The sequence below is a fragment of the Amphiura filiformis genome, chromosome 19 (genome assembly GCF_039555335.1).
Source record: "Amphiura filiformis chromosome 19, Afil_fr2py, whole genome shotgun sequence".
Lineage (NCBI taxonomy): Eukaryota > Metazoa > Echinodermata > Ophiuroidea > Amphilepidida > Amphiuridae > Amphiura > Amphiura filiformis.
In genome coordinates, this window is record NC_092646.1 from 2944428 (window position 1) to 2970240 (window position 25813).

Below are 25813 nucleotides of genomic sequence, written 5' to 3' on the forward strand. Positions count from 1 at the left end.
GCTACATGTCAAATGTTGGTAATTTGGTGAAGCATTTCATGTCTTCACCTTTTTATCGGTGAAATAATTCCGAGTGGGGCCCAAACATGTTTTCGCTGATTTTCCAATGAGTGCCACGTCATCACTTTTTATAGCCACAACTAGAATCCATCTTCAATTATCTCTACTTCACCAGGGCTTGAAAGAGAGCTAAGGCCAATTTTCCCCCAAATTTCAGTGAAATTCACACAATAGTCCCATTAAATGGATCAACGCTTTAGCCCTAGAAGGCAGCAGTTTTTAACAGTGTTCAGCATGATAAGCGAAATAGGACGGTAACATATACAGGGCTGGTTAACATGCAGGGCAGCATGATTGACACTGATCACCATTAAAAAATTGATATGCTGTTGCCCTCTGGAGCTAAAATGCTGGTCCTCTTGTTCTCTACTTCAAATTCAAGTGTAACATTTAACAAAAAGACAAATTCGGATGTCTGCAAAACTAACGATATATATTTGTCAATATCAAAAAGTACATTTGCTACTTCCTGCAGAATCTTCAAATCTGAGAGCCATCCCGTAATCAAAAAAGGGATATTGAGCCCCTCGCTATTTTAATTATGAACAGATGGAATGGAATTGAAAAATGCCCATTTAGTAACATTTTTGATACCAAAATTAACATTACAATGGTCAGCACCTTTTCTTCATAACCTGATGACATGGATTTCAGCCAACTAAAAAGTACTACAAAGTTCTGATACTGCCAATGGCCCCACATATGAAGGATGTAATTTGATATAGTTGGCATAACTGCAGAATCTAGTCCACTCACAAGTTACGGTTGGAGCCATGATGAAACTATATTAAGGCTGAAAGCTCAATTCGTCGGCTGTATTCCATAGTGGCGTATAGTGGGACACCGCGAATAAACAACTTTTTGAGAAAATCAGGTTTGAAGAAGTGCCAATTTAAAATCGAGTTGTGTAAATCAGACATTCATCATATTTTGTAAATGATGTGACAAATCTGTAGTAAACTAAATAGATTTATTTTTTATATATTTTTCAAAAGAAATAAATACATAATATTGCTGGCAAACTGAAAACAATAAGGGCAAAACTATACGTCACTATGGAAAACACGCAAAACGCAATACCCTAACCTAACGTTAACCTTACGCCACCTCGATCACTGTGTAATCCCTATTGCGTTACTTTTCGTCGGCTTCATTCCATAGTGGCTGGCGTATAGGTCCGATACATCACTATGACATGTAGCGCGGTGTACGCCACTATGACATACAATGTTTTTAATTTTTGCCGATATTTTTTAATTATAAAATGTGTATAAAAACAGGCGTAAAATCGATATGCCACTATGGAAAACATAAAATTTCACTTTGTAACTATACGCCACATTTAATTAATTAGCTAATTTTGACAGATGAGACTTGGAAAAATTAAAGAGAACATCATTAAAAACATGTGCCAATTTTCAAAAATCACTATACGCCACAGCTGACGAATTACAAATTGAAACACAACATACTTGCAGTGGAGTTTGATGTCTAGCTCAAATGGTTTTATGCTGGTGCAGCTGGATCAATCACCGCTATAGTGATAGGCAATTGCGTAGCAGTGGCAAGGTCACCTCCCCCTTTCTACGCGCCAATGACCAATGGGTCAACCGTATTGATGTAAAGACTGTTGATCAGCCAATCAGCACAACTGTTTATCACTTCTGTATTTACGCATGACGCACAGCACAGACCACCGAAGTAATAAACTTTATGCGACTTGTCCTCTTTCACTTGGCACCATCGACAGTATCAATATTTTTCAACAAATTGGTCAGTACATCCTCTTTTTCCATAAACTAAATATTTTTGAATTTAGGAAACATGTTCTGTTTGCACTTTCATAATTATCTTGATACTATGTAAGTACTAATACAATGTGGAATACAATCATAGCAGACTACTTCATATAACCTGACAGCATTCGATTTACCTGGTGTAGCAGAGCAAAATGCTCCCCATTTTGGATAACCTGCTACACACATCTTGTATAGCATTTTTTTTACAATGTTAACATGTGACGCAATCAAGCAAAATCATTCGGAACTCGGAAATATTAAATTTTCAGTTTCTTATAGGATAGTAACAAGCATTTACAAAGCTAGATTTTGCAGAATACCCCATTGAAATTGAACAACCAATTCCATAGATTATGAGCAATTAAAGAGTTTCCAAAACAATAGGAAACAAAAGACAATGTTTCCTTTGTCTGGCTGTCTCTCAAAATCAATATTTCCGACTTCAGACTAATTTTGCTTGATCGCATCACATATACATTTTCAAAAAAAAATTGCTATGCGAATCAAACCCTGTTAAACCTGATGATATGGGCTTCACTCAAAAACCCATGGTTGTTCAACACTAAATTCAGACCTGAAACTAAACGTAAGTGAAAAAAGCTGACAATGCTAAAAAAAAGTGTGAAATTGGGGTGAAATAGCTCAAATTGGACTGAAAGAAAACAAATAAATTTGAGCAACGAAAAAAGCTGAAATCTGCCGAAAAGTTTCAAGTCTGAAAATGATATCCATAACATCTCACTGCAAGAATCAGTACTTCTGATCTTTATGAACAGCCAAAAACTTGCCAAAACCATCTCTATGTACATATTACAACTGTATAAAGGGAAGTTTTAACAGGGATTTAATTTTTATGCTTTTCTTGGTCAAACAAATTAAAACCCCACAAATATATTTTTACTTGTAACTCAGGCTTCAATATATGGCTTTTTAAAAGCATGAATAAAAGAATCCACAAAACTGTTCAGTACCGTTAAAGTAGCAACAAATTAACCCCGCAAAAATAACCCATTATACAGTAATGCGTAACATTCATAGCTGCACATTCATCAATTCCAACACACGATTCTTACAGATACAGGGTGTCCCTGAAAGAACTGTATCGTTGTAAACTTTTTAAATACCCAAACTAAAAATAACTAAGTAAATGATGTGGTTGAGGAATAAATCAGCTATCAGATACTTTTTCGATTTTGACAACTGACCACACCGTTCTTAAAATAGGCCTATAAGAGTTTTACAAAACCACCTTATTTTCAAGCCGTTCCACGGATTCAAATATCGATCAATAATCTGTATTAGGAGTGCCAATTAATCACTGTGGATGAGGCCTATGTCATTAATTGGAATTTGACTCCGTGGAATGGGTTAAAAATTAGGTGTTTTTGTAAAATTCTTACATTTTTAGAATGAAGTTCTTTCAGGGACACCCTGTAACACTGACCCTTTGACAGATGATGTTGCCAAAACCATCACTCGCAATTCAAAATTTTATTACTGCACATTCATTAATTCCCATACATGGTTATGAATGATTAACCTTGCAGGCAGAAGTCAAGAGTACAGAGTGGACCAACTCTGAGTGTCACACCTTCATATTTGGTTTCAAATATTTTTACAACCTTTCAAGTACAGTCCAACCTCTCTTATCCGGACCTCTTTTATACAGATCTCGCTGTTATCTGGTTGTGAAATCTTCACAGGAAAACATATTTCTGATCATACTGAATGCGTAGAATGACATATCTATGTTGTATAAACAACTCAAACACCAACTTTTAGTGTTATTACCACATGTTGAAACAATCTTGTGTCCAATGTAAGTAATTTGTCACTAATCCAGTCAATGCTTAGTCCCATCATGGCTGGATAAAAGAGATTGGACTGTACCCAATTTTACTTTCCAAGTCTGCACACGAGAACCAACGTCGTCCGTGCTCACAAAATAAATGAAAACTTTTGTCTCTTTCTTCTGTGTACCCTGACGTTTAAGGATACGCTTCAAAGTCATGACCGGACACACTATAGCAGTCCAAGCATCGCCTCTAAATGTCATCATCAATAATACAAAAATTTAAATAAAATGATGATAGAGACAAAGACTTGATGCAACAACTTTCTATTTTTCATAAAAAACAAAAAAGATAATGTAGAATTCCATCAAATGCTGACGTCGTTTAGATCCTCATGTATCCTAACTGGTCCCATGATATGGGCTATTCCATTTAAAATCCACACTACCCCTGTGGAAGATTTTGGAAATATCTTCCATAAGGGGAGCATGAATTTTAAATTGAATGAGCACATTAGGCAGCTCCATTTGAAACTCACCCTCCCTCTGTAAAAGATTCAGATTAAATCTTTCTCAGAAGGTGTAAGAGGTCCAAACAGAGCTGCCTAACGTGTTCATCCCATTTGAAATTCATACTCCCCCTGTGGAAGATATGTCCAAAATCTAACACAGGGTAGCTTGGATTTTAAATGTAATAGCCTAATAGGTGGGCAGATGACAGGTTGAATAGTCTGCATCTATGGATTACTAAGTCGTCTCTTTTTCTGTTGTGTCGTCTGCTTTGTCTTGTTCGTTTTGCGAGTCTGTGGAGGAAAAAAGAGAAATAAACACACTAGTCAATGTTTTAACTAATTTGGATTGTAGTGAACCAACGTCTTCTTGAACTCAATTGGTAGCCCAGCACTTTGACGTTGGTGTTGGGCCATACTAGTGACTTCTGAGTGATTTTTTGGCAATCACTTTTACAGTCAATTGGAAAACGTCATTCAAAAAAGTTACACTATAGTGGGAATTCCAATTGAATGAACGCAGCTTTCAATAGCGTGAATTTTTGCATACATTGTGCGATGTACGCCAGCGTGTGCGACTGTGCGTGAGTAACACAGAAGTGAATCCAACCATGCCAATGCACTCGTGATTGGATAGAATTGTATCCAAGGTCGTGCATTCCCGTTAAAGTTTGAAATATGCTATATTTCAAACGTGTGGCCGAGTGGATAAGGCGCCCGACTCATAATCCATAGGTTGCGAGTTCGAGCCCGCTTTCGTGCCAACGTGTTGTGTCCTTGGGCAAGGCACTTTATCCTCATTGCCTACTAGCTAGGGGATGGGTGGGGTTGGATTGGATGTTTGTATAGTTGTTTGTTTCAATGTTGCAATATTGGCGCTGATTAAGCTGCTGCCTGCAAATTGCATTGTGTCTGTTTAGGTGTGTTTAATGTACTATTCTAGCAATTTGACCTGCGGGTCACCATTAGAGTTTGAAATGAAAAAACCTTCCTTTATATACGATCACGGTGGGATCATGTAGAGCTGATGAAAGCTGTGTTCATTCAATTGAAATGTCTACTGTTGCGACTTCTGAGCTATAGCTCGGCAATCGCTTTTGTGATCAAGTGAAAAACATCATTAAAACCTTCCGCTTGTTGCGACTGCTTAGTACGATATTGGCATTAGGAGTCCAGAGTTCCTGGGTTCTCTGCAACTTTGGTCTTTAGCAAGAAACTGTTGCCCTACTCAAACTAATCAGCTTTGACACATGTGAAATAAATGCGCTAACATTTATTACCTTGTGTCTCAGCAGATTGCAATGCCCCGTCACTCCCTGTCTTTGTTGATGAGGTCACTTCACCAGTCTCATTCTTATCCTCCTCTTTCTCCTCCTTCTCTTCCTCCGTTCTGGAATGAGGTTCTGAATCATTTGTTTCTTCATCTTCATCCTTCTCATCCTCCTCCTGGTTGGTGCTGGATGCTGTGTCCGGTGTTGCATCATTCTCAGCTTTCATATGTTCCACATGTTTTAATTCTTGTATTCTGTATTCAATAGCTCTGTACATCTGTTCAGCGTCCTTTGGTGTCGACTTTGAAAAAGAAAACATGAAATGCAATGTCATGTGACAAATAGTTCATACATACTCACGATATAACGACGTTTCTGATTGGATTTCGGCCCTTTTTTGCTGGTCATAAATTCTTTTTATGACCAGTATGCAGGGCATAAACAAGCTGTGTTACGCAGCGTTGGAACCCAATTAACACAATCCACGATTTGCTAGTGTTGCGTACACAGGCATGTCACAGCGCCCATCTCACGTTGACCTCATGAGCCGAGCTGCTTCCTGCAAGTAGGGCTAGTAGGCCTACTCATTTTCTTCCAAGTTATGAAGGAAAACGGTATGGAAATGTTATTTAAACTTGTAAACCCTTATTCTCATCTGTATTGAATTGCTAAGAATGTTGGGTATGTATGAACGGGGTTCATTCATAGGATTTCGGGCATGCCCTCAATCTTATGAATGAACCCCTAATTAACAAAAGATTACGATCAAAACAAATTATGATAACATGGGCTCAAAATACCAATCTGTAATAAAGTTATTCAACCCTAATATGCTTTTATAAAACAATTAGTGCTGTTGTTTTAAAAATGATTTTTTTTATGTTGACATGTTGGAATAATTAAATCCATGTCGACAAAACTCGACATATGTGACCTGCTACCAAAATATGAGCGTCAAGTCGCAAAATGGTAGTTTTGAGACATCTTGGCTGACTGAGTTGATGTTCTTTGTTTGCTGCGCACCTGTACAAGCCAGTAGTATGCCTTTTGTGAATGACCCATTGTGCCCCCAATCACAATGGACATACAGACATACTACTGACTTGAAGAGGTGCGTAAGAACACAAACACAGTGCCCAGGGTGTCTTTATGCTCATTTTGTGAGAAAAATCCTGAAATCTGGGCAAAAGATCCTGAAATCAGTAAAACCAAGAGAAATCACACCCTGGAACACATGCTTAAGGTTTGACACTATTTTAAAGTGTTGCGATTTGGTAGTTCACAGCATCTTGTGAATGGTACTCAGCTTTGGCAAAAATCACATTGTTCATTTCATAGCGAGTGTGTAGAAGAATTCAAATATCACAGATATACTTTTGCAGATGGTTCTTGAGTTATGTTGTAGCAGGACTGAAACACCTGCAACACTTACATAAACGTACGTAACTCATTAACAACGATAAATCACACAAGGTTTGAAAGTATATGGTTTGTAGAATGAACTTTTGCAAAACATCCAAGTGTTATTTTTCAATAATATATTGATATTTACATAATGAAAATCGATATTTTTTGGCTGCTTCAACCAACAGTACCTTATCTACCCTTAAAATACTCACTGATATAAGGAAGACTCTGGGTGTCTTTGTTTCACTATCAAGAGCCGATATAAATACTCACTGATATAAGGAAGACTCTGGGTGTCTTTGTTTCACTATCAAGAGCCGATATTCGTAGACTTTTACTGCTAGCTTTCTCTAGGATCATAGTACTCCACAGTTTGGTGTTGAGTATTACACGTAGACTACCTTGTGTACGCATCACTGAAATCAATGGTCAAAATTAGAAGATATTTTAGCCTTCCAAGAATCCTTTGCAGTACATGTATGATAAATCTCCTAATTTCATCAAATGACACTCTCATTACTTTGTACAGGTTACCTTTGTTTTCATTTTGAATAGACTGGTTAAACATGGGTCAATAGTCAAGAAATAAACATATACGGCAAGATCTGGAGGTACTCTGTTCATTGAGGTACATTTCCTAACTAGCGACCAATGATGCGCTAGATAGCAAATCAGAGCAGAAAGGTGAAATGGGAGAAATGCATTATGGGAAGTGCAAGATATCAACTATGGGTCAAAATAGAAAATGTTTTAATCTCCAGGATTACGGTTAGGTTTAGCAGCGAATTAGAATCAGGACTACAACATTTGGGTACTTTAATTTAGGTTAGGGATATAGACTTGGGTAGCCCTCGAATTAAGGATCTGAAGGGGCACAGCAACTTTTTAGGGCAAGTTGATAATTGCCTTGGATTTTCACTGAAAAGGCAAGGCAGCATGGCAGTTTGTAATATTTCAAGAGGGCATCATGGCAACTGTTGACAATTTGAGAAGGGCACCAAGGCAATTTCTCAAAAGCAAAGAAAACACACACACAAACAGTCTGATAGATGATTTTATAATGAAGGGGCAGGGCTGGGGCACCGACGGCAACTTCATTAGAGGGCATGGCAAGTGGCTGCCTTGGGTAAAGGACACATTTTGAGGGCATTACGGCAGTGGGGATGGGCACCCACGACAAAATGCCAATGGTGCCAGGGGTTAATTCGAGGGCTGGATTTGGGGTGATGCATCTCATAATTGTAACTGCACTTGTCAGCACCAGTTGCACACTCATAAGGAAATGGGGGGTCTTGTTGACTAGTAAAATTGTAAATAAAAATTATTATTTCCCTCAAAACATCAAAACCTATCCACAAGGTGTATTCTGCTGAATCAAATTATTTTATATATATGCATAGATATGGTAAAAAAAAGTTGCCTTGTTGCAAAAAAAAAAGTCAGCTAACAGAAAAAGTCTGCTAAAAACACACACACATACACACCCATCCTGCATAGCATAGTACAGCCTTTTTTGCAAAATGTTTGTTAGATAATTAAACCTTCGTTTTTTGGCCTTACCTAGTCTTGATTGGATGGCTGTGTCTGCGTCTGGTGTTGATTGGCGTCTGTCGTTCAGTCTGAGCATGCCACGCCCTCTTTCTTGCCACAATCTCTTTGTTACATCAAATATATACAACTTGCACTGGACCTGCAAAGATTACAATGCCAGAATTGCTTGTGATAGATTCATGAGAGTATTGTGCAAGCATTTCAATTCTGGGCATCGCTGTCATGAACTTAACATATGATCACCTCTTTTTCATACAAATTACACATAAACACTGTAAACTACAGAGATGCCACTTGGTGTTGTCAAAATTTCCTGAAAAATAAGGAAAAATCCTGAAAATGCACTTTTCCATATCCTTTTGCACAGAAAGGGTAGAGCACAAATTTCCTGAAATTTGTAAATTTTCTTCAAATTTCCTGAAATCATGAAATCTCGGAAACTAGTTAGGCCAAAAAAAAAAAAGGTTTGTCTCAAAGCTTTCTCGCGCGTTTTTAAAATCGCCCGATTTGACAAAAAAGAATTTTTTTTTTTTTTTTTTAGTTTTTCAGAAAAAATTCGAAAAAAATAAGATTTTTTTTCTTCAAAAAAAAAAAAAAAAGTCAGGAATAATAATAATTTTAAAAAATCGCATTTCGCATTTGTTTTTAAATTTCTTGTGAGCTTTGAGACAAACCTTTTTTTTTTTTTTTTGGCCTTATATGCACTATCCTCTTACTAACAGGTTTGACCCCCCCCCCAGATAGCTATTAACCTCCTTGCTTGCTGTAGCTGCCCCAAGATCTGATAGCAGGGATATGCACAGGTAGAGCATTCTACATGCCGGCTCTCAACAGTAGAGCCAGGACTCATAAAGTAGTCCTACACGATCCTGCTACAATGCGAATGCACAACCTTGGATACAATACTAACCAATCACAAGTGCGTTGGCATGGTTGGATTCACTTCCGCACTACCCACGCAGTCGCACACGCTGGCGTACATCGTACAGTGTACGCAAAAAATCGTCCCGCTATGTCAGGCTGTGTTCAATTCCATTGTAGTAGTTAACATGTCTTCCCAGTTATTACATGTATACAGGTACCTTTTGATTGTGTCACAAGTCATTCAAGTTGAAAACAATTCTCACCTGTAAGACATGTTCTTCATCTTCCTCTCCCGTTAATTTCGGCACCTGCTCAAATTTCACACGACTACTTTCTTTGGCTTCTGCGTATGCATTGGCATTCTCAGCCAATGTTTTTCCGGATGCATCTGGTGAGAACAGGGGTGCGTCTGCCGAACTGCTATCGTCCCCTTCTTCACTCTGCAATGACACAATTGCAAAAAAAAAACATAAAAATTGTAAATTTTCATCAAAAATAGACAGAATAGAGGTTATCCACATCACTCATGTGTGACTTCTAACAAAAGGCACTGGTTCCCGTAGTATTCCTAATTCATACCAATTCAGTGCACGACCTCAGAGTTACCTGCATGACTTTGGCAGGCTATTTTGAAACAGTGATGGTTACACATGCAGCTACTTCTTTTGAAAGTCCTAAACAATGTATAGCGGTCGCTGATACAATATGTAGCTTATAGAACATGGATAACTTCTGTTGTTGTTAACAAAAAGTGTAAAAAACATGACCCATTTCAACATTGAGGAATATCCTAAGTCTGGACTTCCAGTTAAAATCAACAAAATCATTTTTTTGGCCAAAAAACAGTAGATAAATAAAAAAAAAAAGGCTCCCAAAATGCAGATGTTGGGGTGGTTGGGCCCGTAGAACAGTAGATTTTTTACGTCGCCTAAGTCTTAATAAATTCCACGCATGATTGCAGGTTAACCCCCTAAGCACTACCTGCCGATCTAACATTGCCTCTGATTGGTCAAATTAAATGATATCTTCACTTCACCAATCAGAATGGAGCTTTGCAAATAATCCACCCCAATTGTTTTGCATGGTGAAATTATTCTAACTATGTTGCTGATTGGTCCAATTGATAATGAAAACTTCTTTTTGGCCAATCGGCAGGTAGTTCTCATGGGGTTACACTTTGGAATTCTTACCTTGACTCTGTCACCAAGATTCTGACCAAATACAAACTCAGCTGCTGTTTCCAACTCCCCTTCCTTTTTATTTACACTCTGTTATGGCAGAAGAGAAAATTATTTTTAACAGTATTATATTACACTTGCAATTTAGTTTTTCCCTCAAGTCTGTCAAAGGCTGAAATTTTGTCACACAGTTTGAGAATCAACCACGATTCCCATCACATCAAAACCTACCAGCTGTCTTCAGAAATGAAAATGAAGATTTAAAAACTAAGATAAACGGCTATTTTTAAACTTAAAATGATACCTTACTTGTTGAAATCAGAGACAGAAAAAAAATTTATGAGACAAAACAAGCTTAAGATTTCTTTTTATTTTCTCATCTTCTTTCATTCTTATCTGCTAATGAAGCCAGCCGACGACTGGTCAGTTTCCTTGATGGGTCACATATGTCCGTCACAGGATAGGCCTTCACAAAGCAGGGATGTGAGAGTTCCTTGTTTCAATGTATTTTTTATTCCTAGCACCGCAGTATTTTTTCAAACCTAGGATTGTAGATTTTGTTAACATGTGGTATGGTTTTCCTCCCTGCACAAAATTGTGGATCGCTGACCCTGGCTGTTGCTATCAATTTTTATAACCAGGGAGCGATACAATTGTGTACTGAAGACTTGCGATGTACCGACGGTCCATGATGGGGGTGGGGGGCATGGCTCCCTGACCACCCACTGGGCATGTTCAATGAACTATAAACTATTCCTTTTCTTCCCTGATGACTTTCCACTCTATATGACAATCCACTGTCTGTCAAAATTGTCTTGCGCTATCACAGACTTACCGTTACTCTTTCGTTCATATGCTGACCAAATATAAAAGAACTTCCGGACCCACTCAGGCTCAGATTTGATTGAGGTGGACTTGCAGAACTGGGTTGCACCTGCACTGGAGATGTGATTGGTGTGGTCCCTGCTGAGGCTGGTAAACTGGGGTGGGAAAAGACAGTGGTCAAATATTCAGTTGATGCACCACATTTAATTTGGGCATATAGCGATATCAGTGCCTGCTAAGATTCCAATGGCTCCTTCTATCATACCCGGGTGATGTAATGAATTGTATCAAGCATAATAACTACAATCATCGAAAAAAGTACCTGGAACGCTTGGCACACTCTGTTAAATTTCTGTGCAGAATTTTTTATGATCATGGAAATGACGTATATTGTGTTTGGGAACAAACATGACATCTACAACAATGATTTACCCTTACCCTCTCCACATCAATCAATGATGGAACACATTGGGAAACCGCTGAAGACATTGGCATTTCTCAACATTGAACGGGGAGAGGGGTGACAGTTTTCTGTTATTTACACGCCAGTGTTCCAAGACTTGTTTCGATGATTGTAGCATTTGCATTGTGTTTTTCATTTAAATAAAAAACAAAAGCACTACACAAATGTTCAGGGTAGACCAATTTACCACATCAGTAACGTTCTTACCTTCCCTCACTTCCATTGTTAGCAAATTGTAAGAAATAATTCTCCGCCGTGCCACCATCGTGCTCCTTCTCCGGCTTACCAAAACTCACTGTCCCAATCTGTGAATCAGAGAATGTACCAAATACACCAAACCCGACGTTTCTCCTTTCGGTACCATCATTAAGTTTTATAAAGTAATTGTTTCTCTTATCTGTTGAGGAGGACGGTCCCTCAGTTGATGAGGGTTTAGAGTCTGTGTTCTCACTAGGAGATTTACTGGCTGCGTCATTTTGATCTGTTGATGGAGACTTCTCTGCTTCATCCATCGTTTCGCTGGTACTGCTGGCTCCTTTAGACTCCTCCTCTTTCTTGTGTTGGCCTGGAAGGTAGAAATGAATACAAATGTTTTAAGTATTTGGCCATATAACAAGGACTGTCTTTTGGAATTGCAGGAGGGCATTAAATAGCTCTTCTGGAGCCTTCAAGGAGACCTGTTTAGAACATTTACAATAGAATGTAAGGAGAGAATGATCAACTAAGGAGAGCTAAAAATCACACTCCTATATCTGATTTAAGGAGAGCAGAAGAGCGTGGTTGCTCTTGCTCTCCTCAAAAGGCAGTCCCTGCATATAACCCTTTATGCACCACAATAAACAATCACAACCAGGATCAGCTTCCAACTTCCAAGTTCTCATATGGGTAAGATATGAGTGTGCATTACATGAAATTTCTCATAACACTTACGAGGGTTCAATTCTAATTTCAACAACTCTTCCTATACCTTTGTACAGGAGCCCACCGTTGTTAATCCATGATGAATCCACAGTTCAGTAGCGTATACGCGAACGCAAGGTTACGCGTACGCGTTACGCATGAGCACGTAAAATTCGTCATGCCTGGAACATACCGGTAATGCGTAAACATGAACTCTCTTATGTTGGCGGTAGCAGCTAAATATTTAGTCTTTACTCTTTAGTTTTATTGCTGATATCAACAGAGAAATACCACGATCTTTTTGTAAGGTTCAGTGGCAATGACAAACGGACATTCCGAATGAAAGAATCATGTGAATTAGACATCGTCCGGCGCGTCTGCGTGGTTTACTTCGCTCGGGCAGCTAAAGCTGCCTTCGCGAAGTAAACCACTCAGACGACGTGGACGGACGCATCGTTGTTAATCGGTGATGAACAACGGTGAAACATGATTGAATCCCTAAATGCAAAATATTCAACTTATGAACCTGACAAATATACACAGCACTAACTGGCGCATATCTAAGCCTAATGCCCAAAGGGCTTTTTTGCAACTAGAAGGGAAAGAAGGAAGGAATATGAGAGAAAACAAAGACGAAGAAGTTGTTGCTCTGGGTGGGATTCGAACCAGAGACCCCTCGCATGCCAAGCACTAGGTCGCCAACTCTTAGCCACGGGACTTTTGCGGGCTGAGCCAATGAAAGCGTGCCTGTATATCACTTAGGGTGATTGCATCATCACTACACGTGAGATGCACGCATGCGCAGTGCATATCAAGTAGTATTTTGTAGTACTCAGACGTGATAAGGTCAATGGAAAAGTATACTTAATCAAGAGCAATTAATTTTGTTTGATGACATCCAATATGTATAACTATAGTGGGAATTCCAATTGAATGAAAGCAGTTTTCAATAGCGTGACAATTTTTTGCGTACACTTCGCGATGTACACCAGCGTGTGCGTCTGTGCATGAGTAACGCGGAAGTGAATCCAACCATGCCAACACACTCGTGATTGGTTAGCGCTGTATCCGCGTTCACGTTGTAGTTTGAAATACGCGACATACGAGTACAGCTGTTGAAAGCTGCGTTCATTCAATTGGAATTCCTACTATAGTTAAGTGTGTTTTACATCTCAGAAAAGCCTCCGTAATTTTGTCTTCATCAAATTTTGATATAAACTCCTGCAATCTTAGACAAAATTTGGGATGATGCCTATCCAAATAAAAAGTGTCACTTATTTCTGTAACAAACATAGAAAATGAGCCTTTTGAAGGAAAAATTCACAAAAGGGTTCCACTTTTGAGCATGCCACATCCCCCCCACCCCCATTAATAAGTCCTGGATACATGCCTGGATGAGGCTATCGCTCTGAGCATACCACTTTGAACTTACCTTTACCATTGACATGTTCAGCCGCAGCTTGTAAAGCCGATTCCTTCAATTTAAATGGTGTAGAAGAGGACTTCGCTACTGGAAAATATAAATGACACATACAAGACTTGAGATCGGATCTATCCCGAGACATGTTTTATATAGGACTGTTTTCGACAAGGCTGTTGTCGACAATATTTAGGCTAAAAGAAAAAAAAAATTTGACTAAAAATGTGAGATGGCAACTGCAAAATGCGAGAAAAAGCGTGATTTATGCCTCAAAATTGGATACAATCAAAAATACAAATAACACATACAATTCTTGAGATCGGATCTATCCCGAGACATGTTTTATAGGGTTGATGTCGACAAGGCTGTTGTCAACAAGGCTGTTGTCAACAAGGCTAAAAAAACATGTACAATACTTGAGATCGGCTCTACGCTATCCCGAGACATGTTTAATAGGGCTGAAAATAAATAAAAGTGCAGAAATTTAGACCAAAAAAAAATCTGGAATTCCAGATTAATCCTGAAAACTTTATCCCTGGCTTAACCCAATGAGAACTACCTGCCGATTGGTTAAAATGAATATTGTGTCCAATTTTGAACCAATCAAGGAGGGTATTAATAAGATAAGAAAATGCAAGTTTTTAAAGCCTTGTCATAGCTGGCAATTGAAATCAGCATTTCAAGTTATCAACTGATCAGAAATGCTGTTAAATGTTCAGTAGTGTCCAGGGGTTAACTTTTGCACTCATTCACACACTCACCTGAGCCAAATGTAGGCTGCCATTCATGGGGTGTGGCTAATACTGGGGCGGCGCTACTTGCTGGGGTTGTCATTGCCTCCGAGGTAACTCTCTCTTCTAACAAAGATAGAACAAAAACAAATAATTTCAAACAATTATCAATAAACATGTATTATTACATCACAAATATTAATATCCATGATGGATGGCAAACAGATCACAGACTTTGCTTCAAATTTCATAACAATAGTCCTGTAAGGCTCTGAAATGGTTAGGATCCCCTGCCACACTAAATAAAAAGTATAGTCGGTCTGTCGCAAAATTATCTGATTTTTTATTGCTTTATTTGTCAAGACATGCCGTCATCTGCATCACATACTGTTGTATATCAAATGGCGGGCTTGTGATTTTTATTATCATTGTTGTATTTCGTATTATTTTATATTTCAGCATGAATGGACATGAGATGGTAATATTGTGATAATACCTCAATATTAATATATAAAGTCTATAAAATCTCCGCAATTCAAGTGCAATATCAAAAATTCCAGTCAGAACATCCAGGTTTGCTAATAGTCCAGTACCATATTTTATTAATTTATTGAATCAGTAGTTATCCTTTTGCACTTGCCATTTTTAGTACTTTTAAACAGTTTTGATGTATTACATGTATATGCAGGTGTCATTATTTATATAAATTATATATGATCTCTTTATTTGTGTGAGTGGGAGCACGAGGGAGTACCAGGTGTTTTTGGAGTTTGTTTGAGCCCAGTGATATGTGTGGTGTGAATTAGGTAGGTGGGTGTGTGTGTGTGTGTGAGTATATTGTGCAGGTGTGAGTGGTTGCTTTCTGTGGTAGTTGGGTGTTGTATGTGTTCAGAGATGAAGGGACCATGTGTGCTGGCATGCCATTGTGTGTGCATCTGCATGCGTGCACTCATGCACCCTTCACCTGTGTACCCCTTTTCCACCCACACCGACTCCCGGAACCGACTCACACCTGCATGCTGATGTTTTAATATGTAGCAATATCCATAAATTATGCTTTATATGTGCAATATTTTTCATCTTTTATCTTGCATTATTTGAATTTAAATTTGTTGTTTATATATTTGTAATTTAGTAATATTTTGATGTCTTTTAATGTAAAAATTGCTCAATTTGGCCTTAGGGCCACGATGCTTTTTCTAATAAAATGAAATGAAATGAAGTTAGTTTCACATTGTATCGTCACAATTTGATAATAATAAAAAATCACCTAAGGCAGCCTTTGGAGATACAGCAGTATGTGATGCAGACAACAAATTGAGTGCAAGCTATATAGATAGCTGCCATTTCCTCATGGTCTCAATCTGTCATCTTTTAATCACCCATTCAAAATTCAGGGATGAAAACAAGCACTGACATAATTTCCTAAAACTGCTTTAACTTTTCCTGAAAATGTGTATTTCCCTATACTTTGTACAAGGATGATCCCAGCAAAATTTCTTGAAATCAGTAAATTTCCTTAAGATTTACATCCCTGAAAATTTACCTGTTCTGCTTGCTCCGAATGTTGCAGGGGCCAGTTTGAATGTTGCTTTTTCACTGTCACCTTCAGCAGCTGACTGGGGTTGCTTGTCCCTGAAAGCTGAAACTGAAAAAGGGTTTGGAAGGAATGCAATGTGAGAAGATAAATACTTAAAAAATTATATTGCTGGCTGCTTGTTACGATTTCCCTCTGCTGCGCATTAGGAAATAGTCACCATCGTGACAAACAACTTGGGCAAAAAATTTGATCTCTTGTAACAAAGTTTGGGAGCTGCTGGTCTTCCTGAACAAACTTTACATCAATAGATGCTAGCTTACCTGGTGCAATAATTGGTCTCTGGGCCATGACGCTTGCAGACGCCTTAGGAAATTCACCTGGTTCGTCCTCCTTGTCATCTGAAATATCAAGTCAAACATTAGTCTTGTTCAAGACTCTCTGTAAATACTACAGCCAGCCAATGACCCTGGCTGACAGTGCATTATTGTGTGTCCTGTATGCAGGTTTTTATGGGGGTGCTGATTTTGAAAAAGTGGACCTTTTTTTCAGGGAGGGGGGCAATTTTGTGAAAAGTATACTTCCTTCCCAAAATTTGGACTTTTTTGACCAAAAAAGTGTAAAAAAAATGATTTTTTGGCTAGCTAGGCTTGCAAATTGTGATATTTTGGGTCTTTTTATCCTTTTGCAAATCGGGAGGGGGCAGCCACCCCCCTGGGTACGGGCCTGGTGTCCACTGCATACCACAGTTCGAGAATCTGTATTGCATACTAAGCATCGCGAGACCTGTTTTACTGTTTATCATCTTCTTAAATCACATACCATGTAGTCTCTGTTCCCGAGAGTCTTGTGGAAATGTGGATTGGGTAAACACAGGAAACAAAACTCTGACAAACATGTGAGTTTGGTAGGTGTAAACAAATGGGTTGGTACCCCCTTTGGGGTCACACAATGTTGGGTCGCAAGACCATCCAGGAAAAGAAGATATGTGACACATTTTTGATATAGGCTGTGATTTTCAAGTAATGGGGTCATATGCCAAAAGGTTAAGAACCCTCTGGCATACATAATCTCGTATGTCTTTTTAATTTTATGATTTAGAAAAAAATTGCCTTTAAGTTAAATACATTGACATACACACCCCTATGTGAAACAACCCCGATAAATTGGGACGCCGTTAACCACTATGCAACAGGGACATAACAACATTACTTCCCAGTTTTTCCATACACCAGACCTTATTCCTTCCACCATTTTTTTACACAAGCTAATGAGAGCTTGCATCTTTCAAAAAAGATTTTCCCTGTGAACAGTCTTAACTTCTTTACAACAAATTGTATTGATGCAAACCACTTTCTTCATTACATGCTTCAAATACAAAAGTCATTACAAATTTGACTACATTAGGCAGATTTGACTATGGCAAAATTATTTTTATTATAGTTCCAAATTTTCTTTAAAAATCCTAAAATTTCAAAATTGTACATTTGAATGACATTTGGAATCAGCATGAAAAATGCATTGAAATGAGTACAAACAAACCCAGTATTGGTTCAGTGGTCCTTGAGATAGCTCTTGATATTTTGATAAAATATCAGAAAATTTAAATATGATGCAAACTTCTCAGACACCTACCTTCCTTTTCAGCAGATTCTGGATCCAGTTGCTCATCAGCAGTGCGCTATGGAGGAGAAAATGATGAGAACCATTAGCTATGTGTAGTGCAATGCTGTTAAACAGTGCTATGTTATCAAGCCTTGAAATAAGCGGGACATTCCATGCCAACTCAGCTAGGGGTGTACACCATACCTCATGGATTTTTGTCTCAGTTTGGGTATGGATAGATATACTACATATATATAGGAATTTGAATGGTCTAGGGGGTGTAGTTTGGGAGAAATGGACCCCTAAAGTTTCAGGTTTTTCATTTCTTATTGATATCTATCCATACCCATAAAAAAAATCCATGAGGTATGGTGTACACCCCTAGCTGAGTTGGCATGGAATGACCCAAAGCAGGATGGAACCAGGAGCAATTTGTTTTTGAACATTGCTCCTGGTTCACTGGGATCTTACAATTAGCAACATCTCAAGAAACATGAGTAATTTTCAAATAATAAGTCCTTTTCTGCATACAGCACTACTGTATCAAGTGCAAAACTGGAACCAGGAGCAATTTGTTTTACCAAATTTGCTCCTGGTTCATGTGAATTTTACAAAGTGCAGGAGCAATTGGTAGCTTTAGGGCAAATTTGCTCCCAGCGCCCACTTATTTCAATGCTGCTATCTTACTACAGTCAGTCTACTCTGAAGTACAAAGTACCGATGCGGACGCACACATTGTGCCGACTTTGAAGGCACGCATACCTGCAGCAGAGACACAGCAATACGCACTGTTAACACGCTGTATATGTGCGTGTTGTCACTTTATACTTGAGTGGACAAACTGTAATACTATACAAACTGTATCAAAATGATTAGAACCAATGACTTGGTATTTTTGCAGAATTTTTGTCCCTGTTGTAAGCACCAAGAAATAAGTGTCCCAATAAGCACCCCTAATACTAGAGCAAAAGCCAGTTGCACATGTAGCTCCAATGAGGGTCCAGCTTTGCGGTGTAACAACCACTCTTAATTAGGCCTACCTACGTACATCAGCATGTTCAGAACTCACCTTGACAACACGGCTCTCCATGTTTTGTCCAAAAACAAAAGTTGATGGTGCAAGCACACCACCACTGCTTCCTGAAATGCAAAAAAAGATTCAGTCATTTTTGAACTCACAGCTTATCTTTTAAAATGTGTGGGAGAGAAAGAGGTTTAGAAGTGATTGGTAAGACCCCTACAATTTTGTACAATTACGCAGTGTAAGGCGTGTGTATACTTAGTTTCTTCTGTACCGTGCTATATTCGCGTGTTTTTATTGCGGAGCCACTAGCGTTCAAACTTCACAGTGTTCCAGTTTGACCAAGAAATACTGAATTTAATCTAATTATAGAGTTCTCTAGTAAATCGAGTACTGACTTGTAGTTTTGTAAACCAATTAACCAATCAGGTTAGAAACTTGTGTACACTTTGCTTTTCGGGGTAATTTGTTTACACTACCGAAGAAAGCCGTCGTGTAAAAACTGTAAATTATTGATTTGCGGAAAATGGTTAAAATCACAAAATGGGTTATGGCGCACTGGAATTGACGCGACGCAACGCTTCACATTTGCACAGGAATAGGATAGTTACGCATTCGATGCTAGAAGTGCGTTGCTATCGTTTTTCGGTCAGACACGGACAACGGTGCAAGTTTTTGCAACGGAGGTCATGCATGTATTTTGGGGAGCTTTGGGGAACCAGCCCCGGGTAAAAGCAAGGGCGGCAAAAAATGAAGGGCGGCGGAAGAAGAAGGGCGGCAAAAAGCGAAGGCGGCAAAAAAGAATTAGTAAATTAAAAGGGAGGAAAAATTTGATAAAGCATTAAAAAATTTGAAAATGTGCTGCTTTTAGGGCGCTAGCGCCTGAAACCGTTTTTTTGTTGTTTTTTTTGTTCTTCACTTTTTCAAACGACCGGGAAAAAAATTGGGTCAACCTTTTCGGGCTTTTGAGGAAGGGGTGGCAAAATTGAATTTTCTTCAGCCCCCCGGGGTTGGGGTGGCCACTGGAGGTTATTTATTCTTTAAATCATTTAAAGTCATGAATGGCAAGTTATTTCGATGAGTCAACTGTACATATCTTCTGAGCAAGATTGACTTATTTCATGTATTTTTTTGGACAGTCTAAAATTTTGCTGAAGTGTAATCTAAGCAACATTTTTGAAATTTTGATGCCATCGCGTGTCGTTATCGGCTGTGTTTCATGGTTTACTTCTGAACTTCCATTGCTTTACAAATTACACGGTGTCACGCTTCAGCGAATCCAACTAGCTTTTGAATGCAATGGTCTCTAGTACTAGCATGACCATGATGACTTGCCTAAAATGTAAAGCTATTTGGTGAGCAAATTCTTGGCTAGACTTATCGAGGTTATTCGTGCTTCTCGATTCTTAACAACCACGTTCGTTGAGGTTTTCAAGCTCGAGCGGTGATTTCACGTGGTGATTCAGCGATCGAGTATAAATTCAGCTTGCATGCTCATGTGCTTGACAACTTCTTTCACAGGTGCAATAACAATACCATGGAATAAGTATATAGAGCACGTAGTGCGATGGAATTGAAACTCCGTTCGTCGACGTGAGGCCAGGCGATCGTCACGCTTGCAACATGTGGCCGTAGATGGCAGCAGCATTTTTCTTTAATTAGCATATTCGTGACGTCATGTAAAACTAAGTCTCCACAGCACTACGCATATTTTTTTACGTAGATTTTAGTACTATCGTGGTGGCAGCAGCATTTTTCTTTACTTTTCCAAAATGGCCCCGCCCGGGAGACACCATTGGACGCAGGCTGCGACAAATCGCCTGTCCGATAGCCCGGGCAATCACATTTTTGTCGGGCAATTAAAACTCTGAAGAGCTGTGCCCGATCGGGCAAGTCTGAATTTAAACCAATGAAAGCTTGATGATTTAAAATAGAATATTTCTGTCCAACTTGGCGTGTTCACAGAAGTAAAAAAACGTCAAAACAAAGTAGAAAACTTCTTGAAACGTAACTCAAATTTCGCTAGGCACTCGTATCCCACACCAGACTTGCAAACATATATATGCTAATGAACATCATGGCATTAAGTGACGTATAGAAGTTTGGCCAATTATAGAACCTGTTTCGTGCAAATATCATGACGTCAATGAATTTGCATGGCCATGTATTTGCATATGAGTGAGATTGAGATGTATTAAGCTGAATTTATACTCGATCGCCGAGCGATGCGACTAATCGCTTTTGAAAAAGCGATTTGCAATCGCCGAATTTTGCGATGCATCGCCCGTCGCTTTTGCATTTATACTTATCACGGCGATAGCGATTGCAGACGACAATTAAAATATTCTAAATGCCACAAAATACATTTTTAAAACATGAGTTGCTGTCAATAATTATTGCTTTGAATTAATTTATCACCAAAAGTTAAAAATCGAGAAAGGTAAATTAATTAGCCAAATAATAGATCCAGTTGGTTGTATATGATTGGTTGACGCATTCACGTGTCAAGCGATATCGCTGGGAAGTTGAGATTTCTTCAACTTGCAAAAGCGACGCTGCTTTTTGCCTCCGCGATTTGAATCGATTGATCGGCTTGACGCTCTGGAAATGTAAGTAAACATTGAGCATGCGTGAAAATCGCTTTTCTGCAAAAGCGATCGAGTATAAATTCAGCTTTAGTGGTTGGCGAAATACGTAAATTGCTGTGACTTTACTGACAAAATTTCACATAAAATACACATTAGAAACAAACAGTTAGTGAAATAAGTGAATAAAATGTTTATTTTTTATAGTGCATTTCATGAATACTCATTTATTTATCAACTTTACTGAGAAAAATATTGGATTTCCGTAAGAATGAAACTGCCAAATTCGGCACACTTACGGTACTATGCACTGCACTGCATGATGAGTACGGTATGTAACTTTGTTGACAATTGTTGCCGGGAATGTGGGTTCATTTCGGGCAATTTCGGGCAACCAATTTTTGAATACTGCCTGCCCGATCGGGCAAGCTAAAAAATAAAATTTGTCGCGGCCTGATTGGACGCCATGTTAGTGCAGGGTAATACACAGGGAAAGCCGACGCTGTCGCCACCTTTTTGTATTGCGCTAGCATATGAGTTGCAACGGCCTGACAATACAGGGAGACTGACACTTGCACTGCAAGTACAAGCATGGCAAGCTGGCGAGTGACAAAACAAGTTTGTTTCTTTGCCTGCTGAATGCAAGAATTATAGAATACACCTTTTTATATTTTAATTATTTATTGCAGGAATAGGCCACCTTGATTTTTCAAAACAAACACGCATGTTCATTATCACGATGCATTGTTGTGGTTTTGACAAGCATGACAAGGCCATTTTCACAAGACAACAACATATCAACACGAGATAATCAACACGGCGATTGTTGTAAAACTAACCTCCGTTTTGCTCCGAAGAATTCATCTCCAGTTCTCCATCAGCCCCATCTAGAAACCAAAAAATAAAAACATCCGATTGTCAAGACTCACGTCCTGTATTACGAATTTATAAATGTGTGCAAAAGGCAACAAAATCGTCATGGAATTTTCCAGATACTGACCTGTTTTGGGGTCCTGAACCTGCGCCATTTTTTTAAGATAATGTTAACATCATACCCAATCAATTGTTTGCTTATTCACGCGGTACAAAAGAGGAAAATGCGAACGTAGTTGTTGATGCTCCCGGGGTATGCGGTTGCAATTAACCGGGAATTGATTTTGGGTTTGTCGCCCAATTGGGCTGCCAGCAGGTCCGTACATGCGGATCCCATCTGTACGGAGCTTCGGAAGTGACATGGAAATGATCGCTAGATAACGTGATTATCCCGAGATCTTTTTTATCTCGGAATAATGTGAAGATCTCGAGATAATTTTTTATCTCGAGATATCATGGGATTATCTCGAGATCTTTTTTTATCTCTTGAGATATCTTTTTATCTCGAGATATTTATTTATTTATTTATTTATTTATTTATTTAAATAAGGGACCGTTCATTATTTCTACCGGAGGGGGGGCCGGGAGCAGACAGAAAGTCACTGCCGAAAACTATATGACCCCCTTCTCCGATAATAAAACCATATGACCCCCCTCCGAGCTACATAAAAATCATATGACCCCCCCCCACACACACCAACCAAAATAGAAAGTATTGCTGCATGCTACAGAGGAGTGGGGTCTTTGTAATTTTGGTTACAGGGATGTGCCACACAGACCTTTGAATGCTGACTTTCTCGCATCTGTACCATTTTTCATCACCATGTAGCAGTGATGTCAGTGTGCATTTCATTTATATTATAGGCACAGCTTCAAGTAGCTTAGTGGACACTTAAAGCGCTGAAGTATGCACATGCGCAATGACGCGCAATAGATGCGCACATGGATCAGCTGCTTCAACGCATCACGTCACTGCCACATATCAGACTGAAAAATTATGCCTTTAAAATTAAAAGGAATAACTAGATCTGGTTACAGATCTGGACCTAGCCGGGGCCGGAAATGCCAGTCTTAAAGTTTATGGACATCTCACACCATTAATGGTGCATCGCTGTAGCATGTAGGGGCTTTATCCGTCTTCCATAGGCTGAGATACAGCTACTTTTCCGTAATTTTAAACATTTTTTTGCAAATTTGACGTTTTGACCTCCTTAATGACCTTTGACCCCAATATAAAAAAACCTCATATACACCGACGAAAATGCATTGTTACAGTTTAAATTAAAAAAATCTACTATGCTTAGTTATGGAGATAAAATTCTTGAAGTTATTTAGCTTAAAACCGGAAATGACGTCTAAATGACCTTTAACCAAAAAAATAAAAATACCGTGCATACATCGGGTAACACTAATGCATATATAAAGTTTATATCACTCTGGTCTGGTTATGTTTGAGATAAAAAAAAAATGAACATATTTGATGATTTTTAGTTTTTGACCGGAAGCGACCCCTTAATGACCTTTGACCCCGAAACTGTACACACCCCAAAGACCCTGGTTGGTAGCAATGCATGTGTGCTAATGACAACACTCTGCTATGTAATTTGTAAAACAGTGATTTTTGAATATTTTTAGCTTTTAGACCGGAAATGACCCCTTAATGACCTTTGACCCAAATTCTGTGAATAATTTATAGGCACTGGATATAGCCGATGCATATGTGTAAGTGACATCAACGTACTATGTAATTTGTGGCAGAAGAAGCATTTTGAAGATATTTGGTTTTATACCGGAAATGACCCCTTAATGACCTTTTGACCCCAAATTTGTGAATATCCTATAGACACTGGATATAGCCGATGCATATGTGCAAGTGACGTCATTGTAGGATGTAACATGTAGGAGAAGAAGCATTTTGAAATTTGTTGCCAGAAGAAAGAAGAAACTAGATCTGGTTACAGATCTGGACCTAGCTGGGGCCGGAAATGCCAGTCTTAACTTAAAGTTTGACCTTTGACCGGCTATTATGGACATCTCACACCATTAATGGTGCATCACTGTAGCATGTAGGGGCTTTATCCGTCTTCCATATGCTGAGATACAGCTACTTTTCCGTAATTTTAAACATTTTTTTTTGCAAATTTGACGTTTTGACCTCCTTAATGACCTTTGACCCCAATATAAAAAAAACCTCATTTACACCAAGAAAATGCATTGTTACAGTTTAAATTAAAAAATCTACTATGTTTAGTTATGGAGATAAAAATTCTTGAAGTTATTTAGCTTAAAACCGGAAATGACGTCTAAATGAAAAAAAAAAAAAAAATAAAAATACTGTGCATACATCGGGTAACACTAATGCATATATGAAGTTTATGTCACTCTGGTCTGGTTACGTTTTGAGATAAAAAGAATGAACATATTTGATGATTTTTGGGTTTTGACCGGAAGCGACCCTTAATGACCTTTGACCCCAAAACTGTAGACACCCCAAAGACCCTGGTTAGTAGCAATGCATGTGTGCTAATGACAGCACTCTGCTATGTAATTTGTAAAAACAGTGATTTTTGGAATATTTTTAGCTCTCAGACGGAAATGACCCCTTAATGACCTTTGACCCAAATTCTGTGAATAAATTATAGACACCGACCAAAGTCAAGTCACATGACCTAAGCATGTCACCATCACATGTTATTTGTGGTAGAAAAAGAAAAAAAAAAAAAAATCACATTTTTGCCATTGTGAGCAGGTCAAAGGTCAAATGGAGTTCAATGTCATGTCACATATGGGGACATGGTCAGTGGTGTTTGTGACCAAGTATGGTCAAAAACTGTCAAAGCATAATAGAGCTAGGGCGAAACGTGGCAAGTCACGCACGTGTTGCCAGAAAGAAGAAAGATCCGATAGCATCACAAGACCTAGCCGGTGTCCCGGCTAGGTAACTAGATCTGGTTACAGATCTGGACCTAGCTGGGCCGGAAATGCCAGTCTTAACTTAAAGTTTGACCTTTGACCGGCTATTATGGACATCTCACACCATTAATGGTGCATCACTGTAGCATGTAGGGGCTTTATCCGTCTTCCATAGGCTGAGATACAGCTACTTTTCCGTAATTTTAAACATTTTTTTGCAAATTTGACGTTTTGACCTCCTTAATGACCTTTGAAAAAAAAATAAAAAAAACCTTATATACACCGAGAAAATGCATTGTTACAGTTTAAATTAAAAAATCTACTATGCTTAGTTATGGAGATAAAAATTCTTGAAGTTACTTAGCTTAAAACCGGAAATGACGTCTAAATGACCTTTGACCAAACTAATAAAAATACCGTGCATGCATCGGGTAACACTAATGCATATATGAAGTTTATGTCACTCTGGTCCGGTTACGTTTTGAAAAAAAAAAAAAATGAACATATTT

General features: G+C 38.6%; 1 protein-coding gene across 1 annotated transcript; it reads right to left on the reverse strand.

Moving 5' to 3' along the window:
- Positions 1-462: 462 nt before the first annotated feature.
- On the reverse strand, positions 463-22581 carry LOC140140831 (uncharacterized). Its single transcript, XM_072162585.1, has 16 exons — positions 22519-22581; positions 22358-22405; positions 18982-19052; positions 17943-17988; positions 16631-16708; positions 16317-16418; positions 14801-14896; positions 14052-14129; positions 11927-12284; positions 11267-11411; positions 10444-10521; positions 9517-9693; positions 8399-8528; positions 7112-7254; positions 5441-5732; positions 463-4454 (listed from the first exon to the last, which is right to left on the reverse strand). Exons 1-16 carry the CDS (start codon positions 22544-22546, stop codon positions 4399-4401), a joined length of 1926 nt encoding a protein of 641 aa, XP_072018686.1. The 5' UTR covers positions 22547-22581; the 3' UTR covers positions 463-4398.
- Positions 22582-25813: the final 3232 nt, after the last annotated feature.